The sequence below is a fragment of the Primulina tabacum genome, chromosome 3 (genome assembly GCF_025594145.1).
Source record: "Primulina tabacum isolate GXHZ01 chromosome 3, ASM2559414v2, whole genome shotgun sequence".
In the NCBI taxonomy this organism is placed as follows: domain Eukaryota; kingdom Viridiplantae; phylum Streptophyta; class Magnoliopsida; order Lamiales; family Gesneriaceae; genus Primulina; species Primulina tabacum.
In genome coordinates, this window is record NC_134552.1 from 15,293,090 (window position 1) to 15,312,327 (window position 19,238).

The 19,238-nt window shown below is 34.2% G+C and overlaps 2 protein-coding genes and 1 pseudogene across 2 annotated transcripts; 2 read left to right on the forward strand and 1 right to left on the reverse strand.

Moving 5' to 3' along the window:
- Positions 1-7,175: 7,175 nt before the first annotated feature.
- LOC142539020 (uncharacterized) lies at positions 7,176-8,627 on the forward strand. Its single transcript, XM_075644317.1, has 2 exons — positions 7,176-7,936; positions 8,114-8,627. Exons 1-2 carry the CDS (start codon positions 7,251-7,253, stop codon positions 8,544-8,546), a joined length of 1,119 nt encoding a protein of 372 aa, XP_075500432.1. The 5' UTR covers positions 7,176-7,250; the 3' UTR covers positions 8,547-8,627.
- Positions 8,628-10,443: 1,816 nt separating this feature from the next.
- Positions 10,444-11,090, forward strand: LOC142539021 (uncharacterized; annotated as a pseudogene).
- A 2,395-nt stretch (positions 11,091-13,485) lies between these two features.
- On the reverse strand, positions 13,486-18,294 carry LOC142540743 (protein ULTRAPETALA 1-like). The gene is made up of 4 exons (XM_075647098.1): positions 18,217-18,294; positions 17,648-17,922; positions 16,007-16,328; positions 13,486-13,903 (listed from the first exon to the last, which is right to left on the reverse strand). The coding sequence occupies exons 2-4, from the start codon at positions 17,886-17,888 to the stop codon at positions 13,729-13,731; spliced, it is 738 nt and encodes a 245-aa protein (XP_075503213.1). The 5' UTR covers positions 17,889-17,922; positions 18,217-18,294; the 3' UTR covers positions 13,486-13,728.
- Positions 18,295-19,238: the final 944 nt, after the last annotated feature.

The following is a 19,238-nucleotide window of genomic DNA, read 5'->3' on the forward strand; positions in this document are numbered from 1 at the left end:
TATCTTGTTAAATAACTCTTTTTTTTTGTTTCATTATTTTCTCATACAAATCAGTTGGATTATATTTCTGATGATATTCTATATATATTGCAAAATATTTGCCTGTTAATTTTTTTTTTGTTTATATATTGGTGCAAGAGTTTTGTCAATCAAGCTATCTTTAGAGTGGGAGTTCATCAATTCCAAGAGAAACTTGTTTTATTTATCATCAATGTTGTTTCGTTTTAATTCTATATTAGACCTATTGTGTCTACGACTGATTTTATATTCTAATCAAGTTGTAAATTTTGTTCGTAAATAATCACATTCATTTATTATATTTTGCATTGGTTACATTATTTTGGATAAAAAAAACATAAAACATATTTGGTACATTCATTATGTGATTTGTTTTAAAAATGACTACTCATTCGAAAGACTCGAATGTGCCTCATTCCATCAGTTATCAAGGTCACTACTACGATGCATGTGAGCCATGTTAATAAGCCGGAGAAATTCAATCGCTCAAATTTCAAAATGTGGCAACATAAGATGTTAATTATAATACTATTTGTAGATTAATTTACTTAAAAGAATTCCTACATTCTAAATCGACAAACACACAAATGCGAAAGTCGTATTGAGGCAAAACTAACATAATCATATTTCCAAACTATTGAAAGAAATAATGAACTCATGGATCTAATTCACACATATGTATGTGATTTAAAATAAGTGCAAACATATGGCAAAAATAAATATTTTATTACATTTTTCGATGACAACACAAGATTTTGTTATGTGTATCTTTCAAAACTAAAAATGAAGCTATAAAAAAAATTCGTATACAAAAGTGAAGTTGAGAATCTACTTAAGAAAAAAAAATTAATGTGCTAAGATGTAATCGTGGATGTCAATATGAATCACTATTTGCTGAATTTTGTGCTCAACTTGGTATCAGACATGAAAGAACCGCACCTTATAATTCTCCTCACCAAAATGACATTGTAGAGAGAAATAATTGTACTTTGAAAGAAATGATGAATGCACTGTTATTGAGTTCTAGTTTACCACAGAACATGTTGGAGAAAGTGTTCTAACAACAAATTACCTTGTAAATAAATCTGGGAGGTGGTTGGTGGAATTGGGCTGAGGGTTGTTGCTGTTTCTGTGTCTGAGCGACATACGAAGCTCCTCGCTGCTTGATCAAGAACGCTTCAGCTCCCTTTGCTCTATTCAAAGCATCAACAAAATTATTCGGTCGTCTTATATTTACCAGTGTAAAAATATCCGGATTCAATCCATTGATGAACTGGTGAGCCACAACTTCATCATTATCAGCAATATGAGGAGCAAAACATAGCAAGGTAGAGAATTTGGTCACGTATTCTTAAATATTCAGATGACTCTGTTTCAGGTTAGCAAACTCTGTACCCTTGTTCTTTCTGTACAATACAGGGAAAAATCGTTGATAAAATTCGGCTTTAAAGATCTTCCAAGTAATCACCGTACCTCGATGCTCCAAAGCTCTCTTGGTTGTGAGCCACCAGCTTTTTGTAACCTCATTTAACTGGTGTCTAATCAGTCTGACTCTACGCTCATCTGTATAGTCAAGGGAATCAAACAACATCTCAATATCATCAAGCCAGCTCTCGCAATCGATAGATGTCTCAGTGCCTTTCAAAGTCGGCGGTTTGAATGACTGAAATCTCTTTAGCAGTGTTTCCATGGGTGTCGCTGTAACATCCATCGGATTATTTGAAGTACTATCCTGTTCTGCGGCTCTTCGAGGAGGCATATCTGATTATCAAAATGGTTACTAATCAAATCTAGCAAATCTGTCTCAGTCCTCCTCTGATCATCATACTTCTGATCAAGAATCTGTTCTGATTCATTCTCCAATAATACACGTTTCCAATCAAATCAGATAATCAGGTAAACATGTACTTTCTAAAGTAGTAAAACATGTTGTCATACTAGCATATAACGTTTGTAAATCAACATTATAACAAATCACATGCAGTACCACAGAAGCAAAAAAAAACTCAATGTACCCCGCTCACTCGCTTCTATTTCAGTCTAAGGAACATACAGCTCTGATACCACCTGTTGTGGGGACCCGGACGCTAACTCATTTTTTTCAATCACTATTGGGATTAAATGGATCAATTAAATGCGTTAGGTCGAAAATATTTTTTTTAAAAAAAAAACTGAGCACCTCATGACAAGTGTTAAAAATACTACAACAAGTTATGCTCCATTTTATTCAATTTACAAGATCAAATGCAATATATACAACAAGATCAAAGATACAAAACTTGTTCAAAATAAAGTCGTAACAACTAGTGTTTATCAACCACATTTCAAGTGTTGAACAACCAGTTTTACATCTAAGCCCGGATCACCACTCTAATCTCGATCTTTCATGTTCTTCTCGACCCTGATCCTGTCCCACCTATTGCCATGAGCATATACAAACACAACAACAGCCGGATAACTTCGATGAGAAATATATTTCCCAATATAAACAACGTATATATGTATTTCATACAAGCATATATAAAAGCATAAAACATTTTTCAAATAACATGTATCATAGTCTAAGAAAACATAAATCGATACAAAGCTTTTAATCCAACTCTTTAACTCTTAATCTTTAACTCAACTCTTATCTAGGGATCTTGGTTTGAATAAGAACGTAACAAGTCTCCCACCTACTCTCCCATTCGAGGTGGTGGTACGTCCCTATTCCCAGACTTCGGCACACTATATCGAGTGTCTACAATAGGAGTCGATCTTTCTCCTAAGCGCATCGATATAAACCAAACGTCCAGCGACTTGACACCTCTACCAAAGACTCATAATACATGTTTTTCTATAATTCAATAGACTAAGCATATTAATCTCAAGAATTTCGAACACATCAAAGAAATAACAATTTAGTATGTGGTTTTGGGAATTCAAGTAATATCTTACTCGAGTTATCTATCCCGGTTTAACATTGATTTATACATTTTTTTCTCGGTTTTTGGTTTGACGCAACCAATCTCAATCTTGCTTTGTTCGTTATTCTACCGGTTTCGAAGTTGAATTCTCGAGTTCGAAGTCTTCAATATCAAATCTGGAATGACATTTTCGAGAGGCACAATATCAACATACAACTCAAAGCAAGATATGGTATGATCAATCTCAATCTAATTACGTTTCGAAGGCATAACGGCGCAATTTCGATATACCCGGCAACTCAAACAACAATAGATGAATATCAACCACTCATAACCATCAACAGTTACAAATTACAATTCCACAATCTGTACAACACCATTCAAACATAGGCTGGAAAAATGATAACTATTGCATACACTGTCTGTTCTTCGATCCGGTTTCGATTACATGCTTACCATAATCTCAAGAACACATAATATCAATCAAATTATGATTTCTCCAACACCAAATTTTCGAACCATGCAGGAAAATAAGAAAACTTACATCCATTCGAAGCTCTTGACGAGAGAAGCACGAAACTATACTCGGATCGAAAATCGGATGGCCGGATCTTGCACAATCAAATTTCTAAGATATGAAGAAGCTTGAGGATTTCTAAGCATGGAGGTCTCGGTTCTTGCTGCTCAATTCTGAAGTGGATGGAGGGTTGTTTACATGTTAATATGCATGGCAAGACATGTGTCACATTTTTCATTCAGCACTTCTCGCGCATATGCGCGTCCAATGTTCGCACATATGCACGAGACTTACTGTCTCGGGGCTTAGAATTATACATGATCGTGCATATGCGCGCCTCGTCTCGCGCATATGCGCGAGACTCATCTCCGTGCATGTGCACGCGGTCTTCTGGCCTCCACACGTATCCCATGCTTTCCCATGTCTTCCTCGGAGCTTGTCCTTCCATAATCACATCAATTCATTAATTAAATAATCTCGGATTAAAAGAATATACTCTCGGGCCTTATATAAAATCTTTATATGGCTTAAAACAAAAAATGTGATAAAATCTTGATAGAAAGTGAATTTAAAATGAGTGAATGTGACAAATATATATACATAAAGGACATTGAAAATTGTTATGTAATTTTATGTCTTTACATAGATGACATGTTTATCATCGGAAGTAATGATAAGGTATTTAAATCCACCAAGAAGATTTTAAATTCAAGATTCGACATGAAAGATATGAATCTAGCCAGTGTAATTCATTGAATTAAAATCCATAGAACATCAGAATGACTAGTTCTAAATCGATCCCATTGTGTTGACAAAATTCTTGAAATTTCAATATGGATTATTCTGCATTGGTTAAAACTCCTATAGATACGAGTCAACATCTAAAAAGAATCGATGATAGAATATCTCTCAATTGAAATGCATCAAAATATATTGATGCAGCGTTTTTGACATACAAGCTCTCTTTAGAGTGAGATGTTCATCAATTTCAGAAGAAACTTGATTAATTTATTATCGATTTATTTTGTTTAATTTGATACTAGATCTATTATGTTTAAGACTGCTTTTATATTATAATAAAGTTGTAAATTTTGGTTTTGGTTACATTTTTTTGCTAATAAATAATCCACGTTTTAACCCTGAACAATCGCGTTGACATGCTCCAACAAGTTGATTCGTAAATTCTGGTAGCATATGCAACGTTAACATTTACCTATTTTCTTGTTTTTTTATATATATATATATATATATATATATATATATATATATTTATATAATGAATTGTTTAATGTTTATTGCTTTAGGCATATATTTAACTTGTTTTAAACCCCCAGAAAGAATCATTTTCGGATGTTTCGTGCCAAAATTGACGTTGGTCCATCCGACCAATTGATGTAATCAAATGTACTTAGAAATTAAAAATTGTATAATTCAATATAAAAAAATATTTATTATAAATATATGGAAAAAACAATTAAATAGAAATAACACGTTTAATATTATTCAAGAAACTACAGTCTACGAGGAAAATCGTAATGTACAACATAAGTTACATTATTGGCAAAAACTTGTGTGAGACGGTCTCACGGATCAGTATTTTATGAGACGTATATCTTATTTGGATCATCAATGAAAAAGTATTATTTTTTATGCTAAGAGTATTACTTTTTATTGTGAATATCGGTAAGGTTGATCCGTTTCACAAATAAAGATTCGTGAGACCGTCTCACGAGAGACCTACTCTACATTATTTTTTATAGAAACTGAGGTCAAACCCAAGTTTGAGTTTCGAGATTTAAAGAATGTAACATGCCCTTTACATTGAGCTATTTAATTCCTCGTTTTCTTCATATGGAATCGCCGGAAAAAATGGTATAAAGTAGCTTTATGGGTAGAAAGATTTTGACCTGTCCATTTATGCAACCACACTTAAAATAATAAAGGATTATTACACATATTTGTTCAGACACACAGCCGAGAGAAGTCGGAGTACTGGACTGATAAATGGCAGAAGGGTTGGTAAATTAACATAATTTTGGCATATCATAAAAATAAATGCACATAAATGTTTAGAAAAACGTAGTTTAGGTATAATGCATGTGTCTAAACCATAATAAAAATTTAGGGCTAATTGCATAAACCCGAGTGGAAAATTAAACTCAAGCTCATTTATTCCATTTGCAAAAAGTTTTATGTCTGAATTTTTTAAAACATAAGAATTTTTGTAAATGGAATTAAAATTTTCACATGAGTTTTTAAGTATTTTTTTTACTGGAATGTTGATGCAATTTTTTCAAAAAAATAATTAGGGAAACTACTTTTAGGACTAGTGACATAGAACTCGAAGATATTTTGTATAATACACAAAATGATCCTTTAAGTTTGTTTACATTGGTCTTATAAGTATTCAAATATGAATTTTGGTCATGTATGTTAGGTTGTGTTTTGACATTTGGTTCTTTTTATTTATGGAGTGCTGATGTGGTTCCGGACACGTCAGTATTTTTTCGTGCCATACCAACATTTAAAAGACAATTCTGGCTATTTTACCCATGATAAGATGTCCTAAACACCAAGAAGCGTGGCAAAAACCTTAACAAGCATATATATTTGCATTTGAGTTAGGGAAAGAACCCAAAAAGCAAAAAATTTCCATTTCTCTGCCTACCAATATTAATGAGTTCGATTCGTATTTCCTTTCAAAGATAATGATAATAATTAACTCACTAACTATTATATTAGTCGTTGCTTCATCCGTGGATAGTTTGGTGAAATACATCGATTTTTCTGTTGGCGACGAGAACTCGTAGTCATTATCTTTACGATGTGTGCATGAAAAACCTACAATATCTGCAATAGTTTACAAATCACACGAGTCGAGTAACTGGTGACAAACCCAAATGAAGAAGACTGACTTGTGTGGGATTCCAACTTGGTAACAATATTGATACTCACGGGAAATTTAGGATCCGATTCCAGCAAGTGTCACTAGTCCAGACGCAGGTTTCAAAATCGTCCAGAGCCTGAAATCACGAATAAGACCGTTAGAAAGGGGCCATGAGGGTGTCCTGACGTAGCCTCTCCGACGCTCAAGTCAGAGACCGAGGATAAAAGTGGAGAGCAGCTAAGAGTGCTGCTGAAAAACAATATAGTGAGTGAATTATCATACGCTCAAACCTGTTATTTATAGAAGAATACTTGAGCCCTTGATGGGCCTGTCTTCCATTTGGTCTAGGGATGGCCGGAGGTAGTTAGCCCATCCATGGGGTATCAAATATTTTTTTTGGAAGCACATGGACATGCTAGCTAGCTTGGACAAGTCCCATTCCTAATTCAAACACGTTCACTTTAAAACCAGATTCATATTGTGACAGCGGATGGATCATTGGGCGGGCGACGGATTAATACAGTAGTACTGGTGCTTTTTCTTGAGTTAGTGAGAAAATTTAGTTAATGTAATATGACTTAATCATGTCCGATCCTCTTCAAATATTATTTTTCGATACAAAAATTGTTGGTTCTTGAAAATGCCAACAAAATTTATTCTGCAAAATATCCCCCAACGTTATCCCCGAAATAACAAGAAAATGGCATAGAAATTGTCACCTATGCTTCATATTTTTTAAGATAACAACAGAAACAGAGTTATCAAATGACCGTTGTAGTTTACGCCCGATGACTTATTTAGGCGTTTTGCGAAGAATCAAAATCTCTTTACCTTCTCCTGGCGTGTAGAATATGGTCTATAGCAAGACCATAACCACAATCTAGCGTTTCTTTTTCGATCGAAATATATATCGGAATCGAACATGGGTTCGCTTTCGCGATTCTCTGGACGCTCCTCAGACGCTTCCGAGGCTCATAACTATCTGATCTACGCAATTTTTTGCTTCAAGGATGCGTCTTCCAATATCTCGAACTTCATAGACTGTTACGATCCATCTAACAATTCGTGGCATCGGGTCACGTCCATACCTGAGTGTACTTCAAGCCTCGGGGACAACCTTGTTCTAAAGGATTTTGCGATGGTTTCGATAGGACACCATATTTACATTATCGGCGGTCGTCTTTGTCGAAAGGTGGTGGGATCAAATGGCACTGACATTGTTGAGGAAAAAGACGTAATGGTCCTTAACTGCGTTCGCAGGTACGACACGAGGACGGATTCTTGGGGCACATGCAAACCGATGAATTCACCGAGATTCAACTTCGCCTGCACGGTCTGTGGCGACAAAATCTACGTTGCAGGGGGGCAAGGTACATTAGATCAAGCTAGGGGGATCTCATCTGCAGAGATGTATGACACAAGTTTGGATGAATGGAGATTTCTTGCAAACATGAGCACCAAAAGATACAAGTGTGTAGGAGCCACATGGCAAGGGAAAATACATGTTCTGGGAGGATTTGCAGAGAAGGGAGATGGCGGTGACAAAATCTCAGGTCCATTTATCATGACACGAAGTTCTGCGGAAGTCTATGACGCTGAACACGATAGGTAAAGTAGTACAGGCGGAGCGAAAAGAAGGGCCTATTCTGGGTGGTGACTTTTGACCCTTCTTTCTCCCTTGTGCTGTTGTGCATGAAATTATTATTTGTCGATATTTCATAAGTTGGAGTATTCAAAATAAGTGCCTTTTGATCTCCTTTGACTGAGTTTTTTTTTCCCATACAGCTGGGAATTTCTGGCTAGAATGTGGGATCTTGACATCCCTCCATACCAGATAGTCGCAATCAATGACAAGCTTTTCAGCTCAGGGGACTGTTTGAAACCTTGGAAGGGACATATCGAGATTTACAACGAGACAGAAAAGATATGGAATGTAGTGCACGGATCTCACTGCGACAATCTTTCGCAAAATTTCACTCAAGATAATCAGGTTGCACCGATGCGGAGGATGTACTTGACGATGGCACCGATAGGGAACCAGCTGTATTTCTTGACGGGATACAAGGTTCCTGGAGGAGAGTCACGACTGAGAAACGAGGTGCACGTCTTTGACACGGCCTCGAACGGATACGGATGGCGGAGTTTCGAGCCCGTTATGGAGGAAAGGGAAAAGGAGCTCTGTGGTCATTGTTGTGTGCTCATGAAACATGTCTCTTGAGGGTGAGTTACTTTGTTCATTTCAGTACCATGGCATGCAGAAGCCGAGTAATCAATCATGTGGCAACAAGTCTTTTGAAATCCTAATATATAGACAGATCCACCTTTGGCAGCAAATATTGTTAATTGCATGTCCCAACAATTTTTATTCGCCATTTACGATCCTTCTGTCTGTTTGCTAAAAGTTGTAAAATTTAACTTGAAAGAAGCACATCTATGCAAACATCATGTTTCATTTATTGGCTTCTTTGGATATTTTTTTTTTAATTAATCCTTACACTAATTAATACATTCTATGAACCAATTTAAGAAATTGAACTGTCTCATTTTCAATTTCCAAAATGTATCAAATGGAACTTGCACCTAAGTGTTGCCTGGAAATTAAATAATTTTTTAAACATAAAAATTGGAAAATTGCCTCTTAAATCAACCCATATTTATTATCTATGCATCATAAGTGTCAGTAAATTAGCTGTTCGAGGGAAACAAGTCTGTCGTGGGTCTTAAAGGATGGCCCATTTTCCCCCTCAACGTCTTAATCATTGTATCAACTGAACCGAGTCGGCCCAGAGCGCTGGATTGCCACCCGGACTCCACTTCAACAAAATTAGCCTGCATCGGACCGATGAATTCATCATTACTATTAATCCCAACCGTTCATTTGGGCTACGTAGGCTGATGTTATGTTTATGGTATGATGTTGTTTTCTTCAATATTTGAATGAAAGTTTGAATATAATGGTGTAAATCAAATCTTTTGAGTAGTACGAAAAAGCCGTTGACTGCCAGCAAGTTATTTGGGAGAAAAAATGTAATTATTAAAAATTCTTTTGAGTATACGAAAAAGCCGTTGACGTGTAGCAGAAAGATAATTATAAATAATCTTAGGATATAATGTATACATACATTTAAGTAAGCATAACATATAACTAGGGGTGGTATATCATGATGTACCGTATCGAAGATTATATATCGTATATCATATCGAAAATTATGGTACAAGAAAATTCATATCGATATCATACCGAAAGTTTCGGTATACCGAAAATCAGTATAACGAAATTTCAGTACATATAACTGACATACCGATTATAGCGAAATTGTGTGGCATATCGAGATTTCGATACGATATCGATATATACCGTTTTATACCGAAAAAACCTTATATTTTTAAAATTTTATAAATTTATTGTTTTAAAATATTATACCTTATAAAAAATTATATACTTTTTCGGTATTCCAGTATATACCAAAATTTTCAAATTGCACACCGTTAATGTACTGAAAAATTTGGTATTGTTACCGTAACGTATAGAAATTCGGCATATCGAAAATTCTGTAAATTCGACATTTTTTCGGTACGGTAATCTCGGTTATTGAAAATTCGATATTTTTTCTCGCTCCTACAGTATAATATGAAAATATTGCTTTAAAACAACTCATTAAACAGCCAAATCTTACACTAATTTAGTTTACTTAGTTCTATTGCTTAGCTTTTAAAAAAATTGTATTATATTTTCGAAACTGATGATATAACACAAAAAAATGCTGACATTATGCTCGAAATACTAACATATCCGAAATCACACAACACAAAAGCATCATCAAAAGCAATAAAAAAAAGAACAAATTTATGGGAACAATATACAATTTTGATTATCCAAGGATCAAAATCCAAAACATGTCGACAATCATTCCGAAAACTTTTTTCCATAAAAATAATATTGGAATATAATAATATTCATTTTCTGAACACTACATGTACGCGGAATCAACCGGTGAATTTTTTTAAAAAAAAAATAAGAAAAAAAATCAAATAGTAAAAAAATTTAAAGAATACATCTACCATCCAACTCCCTTCTTCATGCCTATATAATACCCTCCTCTTTATGAAACATAACCTAACAAAAGCACTCTCTTGCAGAACTTCTTCCTCTCATTTTATTAATTTTTCCCATCAGAAATATAAAATATAATTTCAGTAGCGAGCAGAAAAAAAGAAATGGTATGCTTCTGTTTTCTTGTTGATCAAACAAAAAAGGTCAGGCGGAGCAAGCCCGCCGCCGGGATATGCTCACGGTGCGGCAGGCGGCGCCAGCGTTGCGGACATGAAGACGGCCACCAGGTTCTGTCATGTGCCATTCTACTGGAGAACTTGGAGGGCTATTATTTGCACCTTCTGTGGTGCCATGTTAAGGTCGTACCATTAAAAATATTGTTTTTTAAAAAAAATTATTGGTATTTATTTTTATTTTTTTGGATTTTTTTTTGTATGTTGGTTTGTATTATCAGGGAATGCTATATTTTATTTATTGTATTAATATAACATTGTTTTTGCTAGTGTTAGTAGCTAGTTATGACATAAACACTTTTGATATATTGCTCATTCATATCTCTGCATCGTAAATGAAATATCACTCGTCAATTGATTTACAATTTAGATATGTTTCACCATATCCAATTGATGAATGTCAACAAAGATGCGTTTGATGAGCACACAACATATCAAAATTGTTCAGATAAACGTCGTATTTATTATACGTTTATTTACAGTCGTACTAACACCGATTTCAAACTTAGATCTGAAATGTACTTGATTTCATTTGAATCATAAGCTTAATTTCAATTTCATGCTAAATCTTTTTTGGATATTTCTTGTAATACTTAATTAGTTCATTGAAGAAAAAAAAAATTGTTTTCCAAGGTCATGTGTTCGCATATATGGAAACAAAAAAGTTCTTAACGACAATTTATTATATTATCAAATAATAAATTAAATTACTTAAATTATTTACCTATATTACAGCTAAAAATAGTTGCCCCCCATGGGGGTGGGCTATATATATTATTGTAAATGAAAGATTGAGTGGTTGGAAAAATTAAATGACTCACGGAGAGAAATATGAATGCAAGTTTAAGTAGCAAGTGGTCCAACTCCAGATAAAATGTATGGTGGTTGCGCAATATGTGACAATATTGAAGAGTAGGTTTCCTGTGGGACGGTCTCACGAATCTTTATCAGTGAGACGGGTCAATCATATCGATATTCACAGTAAAAAATAATATTCTTAGCATAAAAAATAATAATTTTTCATGGATGACCCAATAAGATATCTGTCTCACAAAATACGATCCGTGAGACCGTCTCACCCAAGTTTTTGTCAATATTAAATATTTGATTGAATAATATTTTATATATATTATATTTGATTGAATAATATTTGACTGCACAACGTGTGTGTGTGTGTATATATATATATAGTGCGATGTCAACCAGGAGAAACTCTTCTTCTACTTACTTCTTTTTTATATAATTGTTTAATTATTACATATTAATTTTAGTCAAAATAAATGACCACGTAAGATATTGATATCTGTTTACAGAAATCAAAATTAAAGCTTTCATAATATATAAAAAAAAGATGTTACAAATTTGGTGTAAATCAGCGTGTCGACTAATTCATGTAAGCTATTTCATTCAAAGAACATGACCTACAATGCTTTTGGAGAGTTTCAACTAGCTAAGCACACACAAAATTTATGCGAATATATAAATAAATTGCTTTTTTTATATACCAATTAACTTTTTTTGGATAAAATAGTACAAATAATAAGTAGAGGTATATGTCATTGTTACGTAGCTACACAGTCTCATGAATCTTTATCTGAGACGGGTCAATCATACCGATATTCAAAATAAAAAGTAATATTTTTAGCATAAAATAATATTTTTTCATGGATGATCCAAATAAGATATTCATCTCACAAAATAAGATCCGTGAGACAGTCTCACACAAGTTTTTGCTGTATATATACACACACAACTGGATGCAACAAAAATAGAAAATTGATAAAATATAATTGTGCTAGCTGTATCAATTTAATATGATGGCATGTGGTCCGATTAGCTAGCCTTTTCAATTTCAACACCACCATTATATTCGATCGAGTCTTCTATATTATTCATTTTACTGTTTCAATGGTTTGAATTCACTTGACATTTGGTTGACGTCTGTTTCTTTAGGATACCACTATTAAAATCAATAACGATGGATCACAAATTATTTTAAATTCGATCACTGTTGGAAAATAGGTGATTTAGAAAAATAAGAGAAAATTCAGAATGAGATTGTTTGGAAACTCGGTTCATTTATTGCAGGATATTATATTGTCAAAGTCAATAAAAAATACACAAAAATTTATGTGAGACGATCTTACATGTTAATAACATTGTTGGCTAAGTGGCATTATTTGCACCTTGACGCAACAACTGGAGTCTATAAGCTAATTATTACCCATAAACCGATAGACGGGAAACCAAAATTTAATTTCTCAAATATATCTTGAAAAATATATCAAATCAATAAATCAAATCGTCACCAACTAATTTCAGGGATGCATAAAGCTCAATCAATAAATGAAATTGTCACATTTTTTTCTCGAAGAATGTTCGAATTGGTAAAATAGATAACATGTTTATCAATAATCATTAGTTTGTTTCTCATATCAACACATTCTTGTATACTTGTCTAATGCGATGTACTTGACTAACATGATATACAGAGTATTGCATTAGCTCGAAAGTTTATCCAGTGCACATCGATAAAATTTATCCAGTGTACACCGATAAGATTTACCCTATGAGTTCTTACTTAATAATAATAAAAAAACTTATTTTCTCTGCCCCTCATGCTATTGTGTGTCCGATCATGAGTTCGATTTTTCATTTTAATACTTTCTCGGATGATCATGTCCTAACAGATTTAACCGATTAACATGGTTCAAAGACTATCATATTAACATGTTTATCTAATGCACACTGAAAATAACGACAGCAGGCTCCATCATCATTAAAGAAACAAAAAACTCCTTTTCTTTTCCCTGGTGTGATTTGTCATTTCTTCCATAAATTTTTTTTAATAATAATAAAGAATAAAAAAATAAAGATTCGATCACTAAAATTGAATGATCAAAATTACTCCGGTTCTAGTTCAGGAAAAGCACAGAAAATTTGAAACTGTGATCTCAATTTCTAGCTACCACAAGGAGTAAATTTTCAGCAAATTCTGGTGCTTTCACTATGGATAAGGATAATAATCAAGAAAAATGAACCAACGGGAAATAAAAAAAGATAAATAAAGAAAAGACAAGACAATGAAGTAGAGCTGTATCTTTTTACTTTAATCAAGATTTAGCATTTGCAGTGAAATCCATGCAAGTCTGGCAGCAACAGCCCGAGAAACGGCAAGTCTGGCAGCCAAAACACACGCAGGTGGTGCATCCTTTGCAAGTTGGAGAGCGAGTGCAACCCCTATACACCCTCCGGCTTGCTCGCTCCTCGTCATCATCACATGTAATTCTGATACACATCAGCGAATCAGATGAAAATGGATGTGCATCTATCGAATGCTGCAAAACTAACGATCGTGCTAATTGATAACTCGATTTCTGTCACGCTATAGGCTAACGTGATGAGTCTGTGTGCAACTAAGATTCTACGCAACGCGTCCATCGATAACTAATTCACATCCATTATTATTTGCCCAAGTAATTAATCCAAATTACTATTCTATAGTTTTAGACAGTCAATTCATTCTTCTCCTTCAATGATGTCAAAGTGGTCTACGAATACCACAATGGACACTGCGCACCATATCACACAATAACAACTATGAACCTGGACCACATTGTAACAGGGACAAACCTACTTCTAACTGCAAATGAAAAGCACTTCTTTTACCGTGCGGATATCATCTTGCAACTTCGAAATCCTATCTTTCCTCATAAACTAGTTGCCCACCTGTATATCTTATCTTGCATGTAAGATATACTCGAGAGCAGTCAGCATTTATACACAGGAAACATGACATTTCTATAAAACAAATAGCCGAGAAGGAAAACACGCTAGAAAACTCAAGAGATGATGGTACAAGGAAGATAGACGTGAAATAGGATCTCAAAAGTTCAAATTGGCAAGGTGATGAAGACACTGAGAAAGACACAATTTAAAAGCTGAATTTGCGCTGAAGTACCTAGACCCGTCCTGATGTAGTTTACTGGGTAAGGAGGAATACTTTGCACCGCATAATATTTAGCTTAAAAGCTCATCAAAGAATGAATACACTCAAACAAAATACCAGTTGATATTTTCAGGAAAAATAAGGCTATTCTTTCAGTATTCTCTGATGCCAAATACATTTAGAAATCTTTGGAAGATCATTACCAAGTGCAGTAACAAACAATGCAACATTCATGAAAAACCTGTATGTTGAGACTTTGGCCGCAGTAGAAGTTTTTGGGACAGTACAACTGTGATAATTGATTTCAAACAGCGACCAATCCAAAACATAATCAATCAACATACATACTTAACACATCATCTGCATTATAATGTTGATAAAAAAATACAACTTAGATTGAACACCCCAAAGCTTGAAAATGCAAATTGAAACCATTAGGCACAAGACGATGAGGAATTTAACGAAGACTACTATAAATAATATCAACTTTATGTTGCATGACGTGAATCAGTTTACCAAGTCTGTAAGGAAGTGCTTACGTAGGAGAATAATATGTTTTCTCAAAGTAAAGCAGAAAGACAAAAGACATAAAAGGTGCCAGGACTAGCCTTTTTAATTTTAGCTTGCTAGTCCAGTGGTGCACTCAGCAAAGTTTAGTCTTTCAAGCAATGACGATAAATAAATATAGAAAGTGCATGACATTCTTCGAGCTAGGCTTCCGTATACGAACTCCTAAGATGCAATCAGCACATTCAGTGCATAAGCTGCTTAAGGATTTATTATACGAATCAACGAGCAGAAGATTTACTAGAATATCTACTCTGAAGCTTCATGACATTTCTATTTTCAAAAAAACATGTTGATTGATAGTTGATACTTTAGAGACTTTGAAAAGTAAGCTCATATCCATGCAATGCCAAGAGTATTTTTTCTCTCAATAGGATACTAACAGAAAAATTCTATTTTTAGGCAATGAACAGGAAGCACAGTGTGATAATATCCTCACAATGATTGACCTCAAATCTTGATGATTTGCTATATTGAGATATCCTGGAGGAAACAATATCCCATCTAACCAATGTTTGAGTCCTTGAAGGGAAAACACAGTGGTTGAAGCAAAGAAAGGAAGATTCAAATGCAACTTAACAGCTTAAATTGCACAAACTCTTAGAGTCAACAGGTAGCTAGCATACAAATATAAGCTTGTGGTTGAAATTTATTATCATGAAGGTATTTACTAACGCATACCAAAATGTATGATGTAGTGATCATGGGAAATAGTTCGGATTAAATAACATTTTTATACATCCAAAAAGATTTTTTGAGATAACGAGGTGATAAGCACGAATATAAATAGATATATTATTTAAAGCCATAGGTGGCTTGAAATTTAGTTATATCACTGTGTAAAAATTTCATGATTTCGATGAGAAAAAGCATACTTGTCATGAGGCATATCACTGCATGTCCAGTTCAAACTTAGGAAAGCATCATGGTAAATCTGGCATTCTTCCTTGTTGCGAAGTCTGAACCTGCGCAATTTGTTACACTGACTGCATCGAATGAACTCATCACGATGACCGGTTTTTCCAGTTGATCTCTGGGATCCATTTGCATGTTTCGATGCTTCGTTGTAATACTTGAGCAGGGACGTCTTAAATATAGGAATTTTCTCTCCATCAACAATAATCCATATATTATTCTTCCATTTCCTAGCTGTTTCTCGTCCAGAATGCTTCTCAAATGCAGCTGGAGTTAACTTGTCTAATCACATAAATCCAGTTTTTTTCAGCAAAACCAATCAAAACAAAGTAAAGTTAATTATGATTAATTGAGTACTAAAACTGGGCTCCAGTCAGGAGCAGTAAATGATTATGTGCAGACTGCAGATGTAAGACATTTAATCAATGCATTTTCCGAAATACTTCGGCTACTTAATGACAAGAAAAGAAAAGTAGAAGGCAAATACACATCATTAACTAAACTTTATAATTTAAATACCATATTCCTTGGAAATCTAGCATGCCATACCGAAACTTTCAAGTAAACCGCGTTTAAGGCCACAAAATTTTGATCAGGTACATGACCAAAGCATACACAAAATGGCATTACATGTATTATAATGAGCCAGACGATTAATTAGACTTTGGAGGACGTTTTAACTAACTCCGAAGTGGAACTGCACAACTTTCATAAAGAAGCTAAAAGAAATTCAGCTCTTGTCCGAGCTGTGATCCAAGACAATAACACAAAATGTATGCATTAACATAACTTGACTTCAAGAACTATGTACGGTTGTCATTGATCTTGCTAAACTAACAGGATTTTGAGTGGTTATTTCATAGAGAAATATATATCCGACGCTTAGATCCTTGAGCAGAAAAGCTTAATTATTTATAAATTTCTATTAGCGTAGAATTCCAGGATAATAATTAAATATGCTGCCACATAGATAAGGTGGAATTTCAATCATCAAGCAGTCATATTTCTCAGCCCCGTTTAATCAATCACAAGATTTGAACCAGATTTTACAGCAAAATGCAAACTGGGAAATCAAATCCACATACAAGAAAACCCAGAAGTAACACCCCACCAGCAAATAAAAGATTGCAGATTTCGTTTTCTTCAAACAGAACAACAGAGCTCTGCCTAAACCAAATTACATAAAATCATACTCGGAGAATGTGGTAGGTCGCCTCATCCACCGTATATGCTTTTGGTACCTCTCAAACTCCATAAAACACAATCTTTGAATGAACAATCAGAATACATTAATCATGAACCACATGACGACATCCATAGCTAGAAACTGAAGCCTTCACCAAAAAAACAAGAACACATCAATCCTATATGACAAATCAGAACATATTTTACATATAAACCAATCAAACCCCTAACTCTACTTAATAAAACCCACATAACAAAGCCATCGAGACATTCATGCACCACATCAGAATCCCATTACTAGTAAAAATACTAGTTTTTCACGTGTTACAGGCACATTTTAGTTTTATGCGTCGGAAACAACAAAGAACAGTCATATGATAGTTCGCAAGTTCATAAATATAGATATAGTTACAAACCTTCTTGACAACCCGGGGTGCATTCGCAGCGAATTTCGAGTTCGCCAGAAGCGAAAACCCTAAGAGTCCCAACAGCATCTCCGTAAGTGTGGCTTGTGCAGCCACACGTCACCATTACGTAATCATCACATCGCTGGAATCCACTAATGTCTCTCACTTCCTCATCGCTGAACAAAACGACTGCGCCTCCTCCTGCTCCACCATTATTCTCCATGATTTTCCTCTTCCTATCTTCATTCATTGTGTCTCCTCAAATCTCGTTTTCCCTGCACACTCTGCGTCATAGCAAGAGAATAAAAAGGTTTGTGTGTGTGTGTGTATACACACAGATATATTTAAAAGGCAAAGGAAACAAAACCCACATCAGGAAACGCATAAAACAACGAAAACAATTGAATACACGAAATGGGTTCTCCGCCACTTGCGTGTTTTTGTGTGCGCATTTATAGATTATATGTATGCACACTCATTACATATATATTTACATATACCACTCACACACACACAGACACGCACACATATATATGTATACAGGCAATGTAGATTGTAGAAAGAAAAAGAGGAAGAACCTAGAAAAGGGACTCGAACGAGGGAGATTGTATCAAAAAGTACGCATCTCAAAAGAGGAGAGATCTGGTAGAGAGAAGCGTTGAAAAGGTGGAGCGATAGGGTGTTTTATAGAGTGGTCTGTGTGTGTGTGTGGATAGAAAAGAAAAAAAAAAGAAGAAAAAAAAGAGTATTTATTATTATTTATTTGGGGTTTGTTGATGAAATGAGAATTGTTTGTGTTTGGCAGAGAGAACAGAGCTGGCCAAACTAATGTCGTGCCCAATTTTCAAATTTTATTTATTTAATAATAATAATAATATATTATTTAAATTATATTAAATAAATGAAACCAAGAATTTGGAGTCACCAGCAGTAGTTGCATGACATGACTCCAATGTGTGTGTCTATATATATATACACGACAGGACGTGGACAACGATCTCACAATTTTATATCTGATATTCACAATAAAAAATAATATTTTTAGCATAAAAAGTAATGTTTTTTCATGGATGACACAAATAAGATATCCGTCTCATAAAATACGACTCGTGAGACCGTCTCACACAAATTTTTACCTAGGATTGGAGGTCTCTTCCAATTCTGAAGAAGCAGCGATGAGGGATTGATGAAGTAAAAGCCATAGTATGTATGACAAAACCATTTTTATCTATTTTCGTAAAAAATTACATGACATAGCTATAATACATACATATAAAGACTATTCACTATTATGTGTGCATTTTCTTATATTAGTATTTAACTCGTGCGATGCACGTGATGATATTATTACAAATCAGTGAAAAATGAATAGATATTTAAATTGAACAAATTTATATAATTATAAAAAATAAAAATAAAAACTATTTTTTCGCTAATTTTAAAAAACTTTCTTAAATACAACGCATGTTGATTAATTTTTTTGGCTAATAATCACTATCATATATCAAAATTTTAGATTGTGTTAGCCTAAGTCAATGATATGATGATTATCGTGTGTAGTCTATTGATGTCGACTACCAACCTTAATACATATTTAATT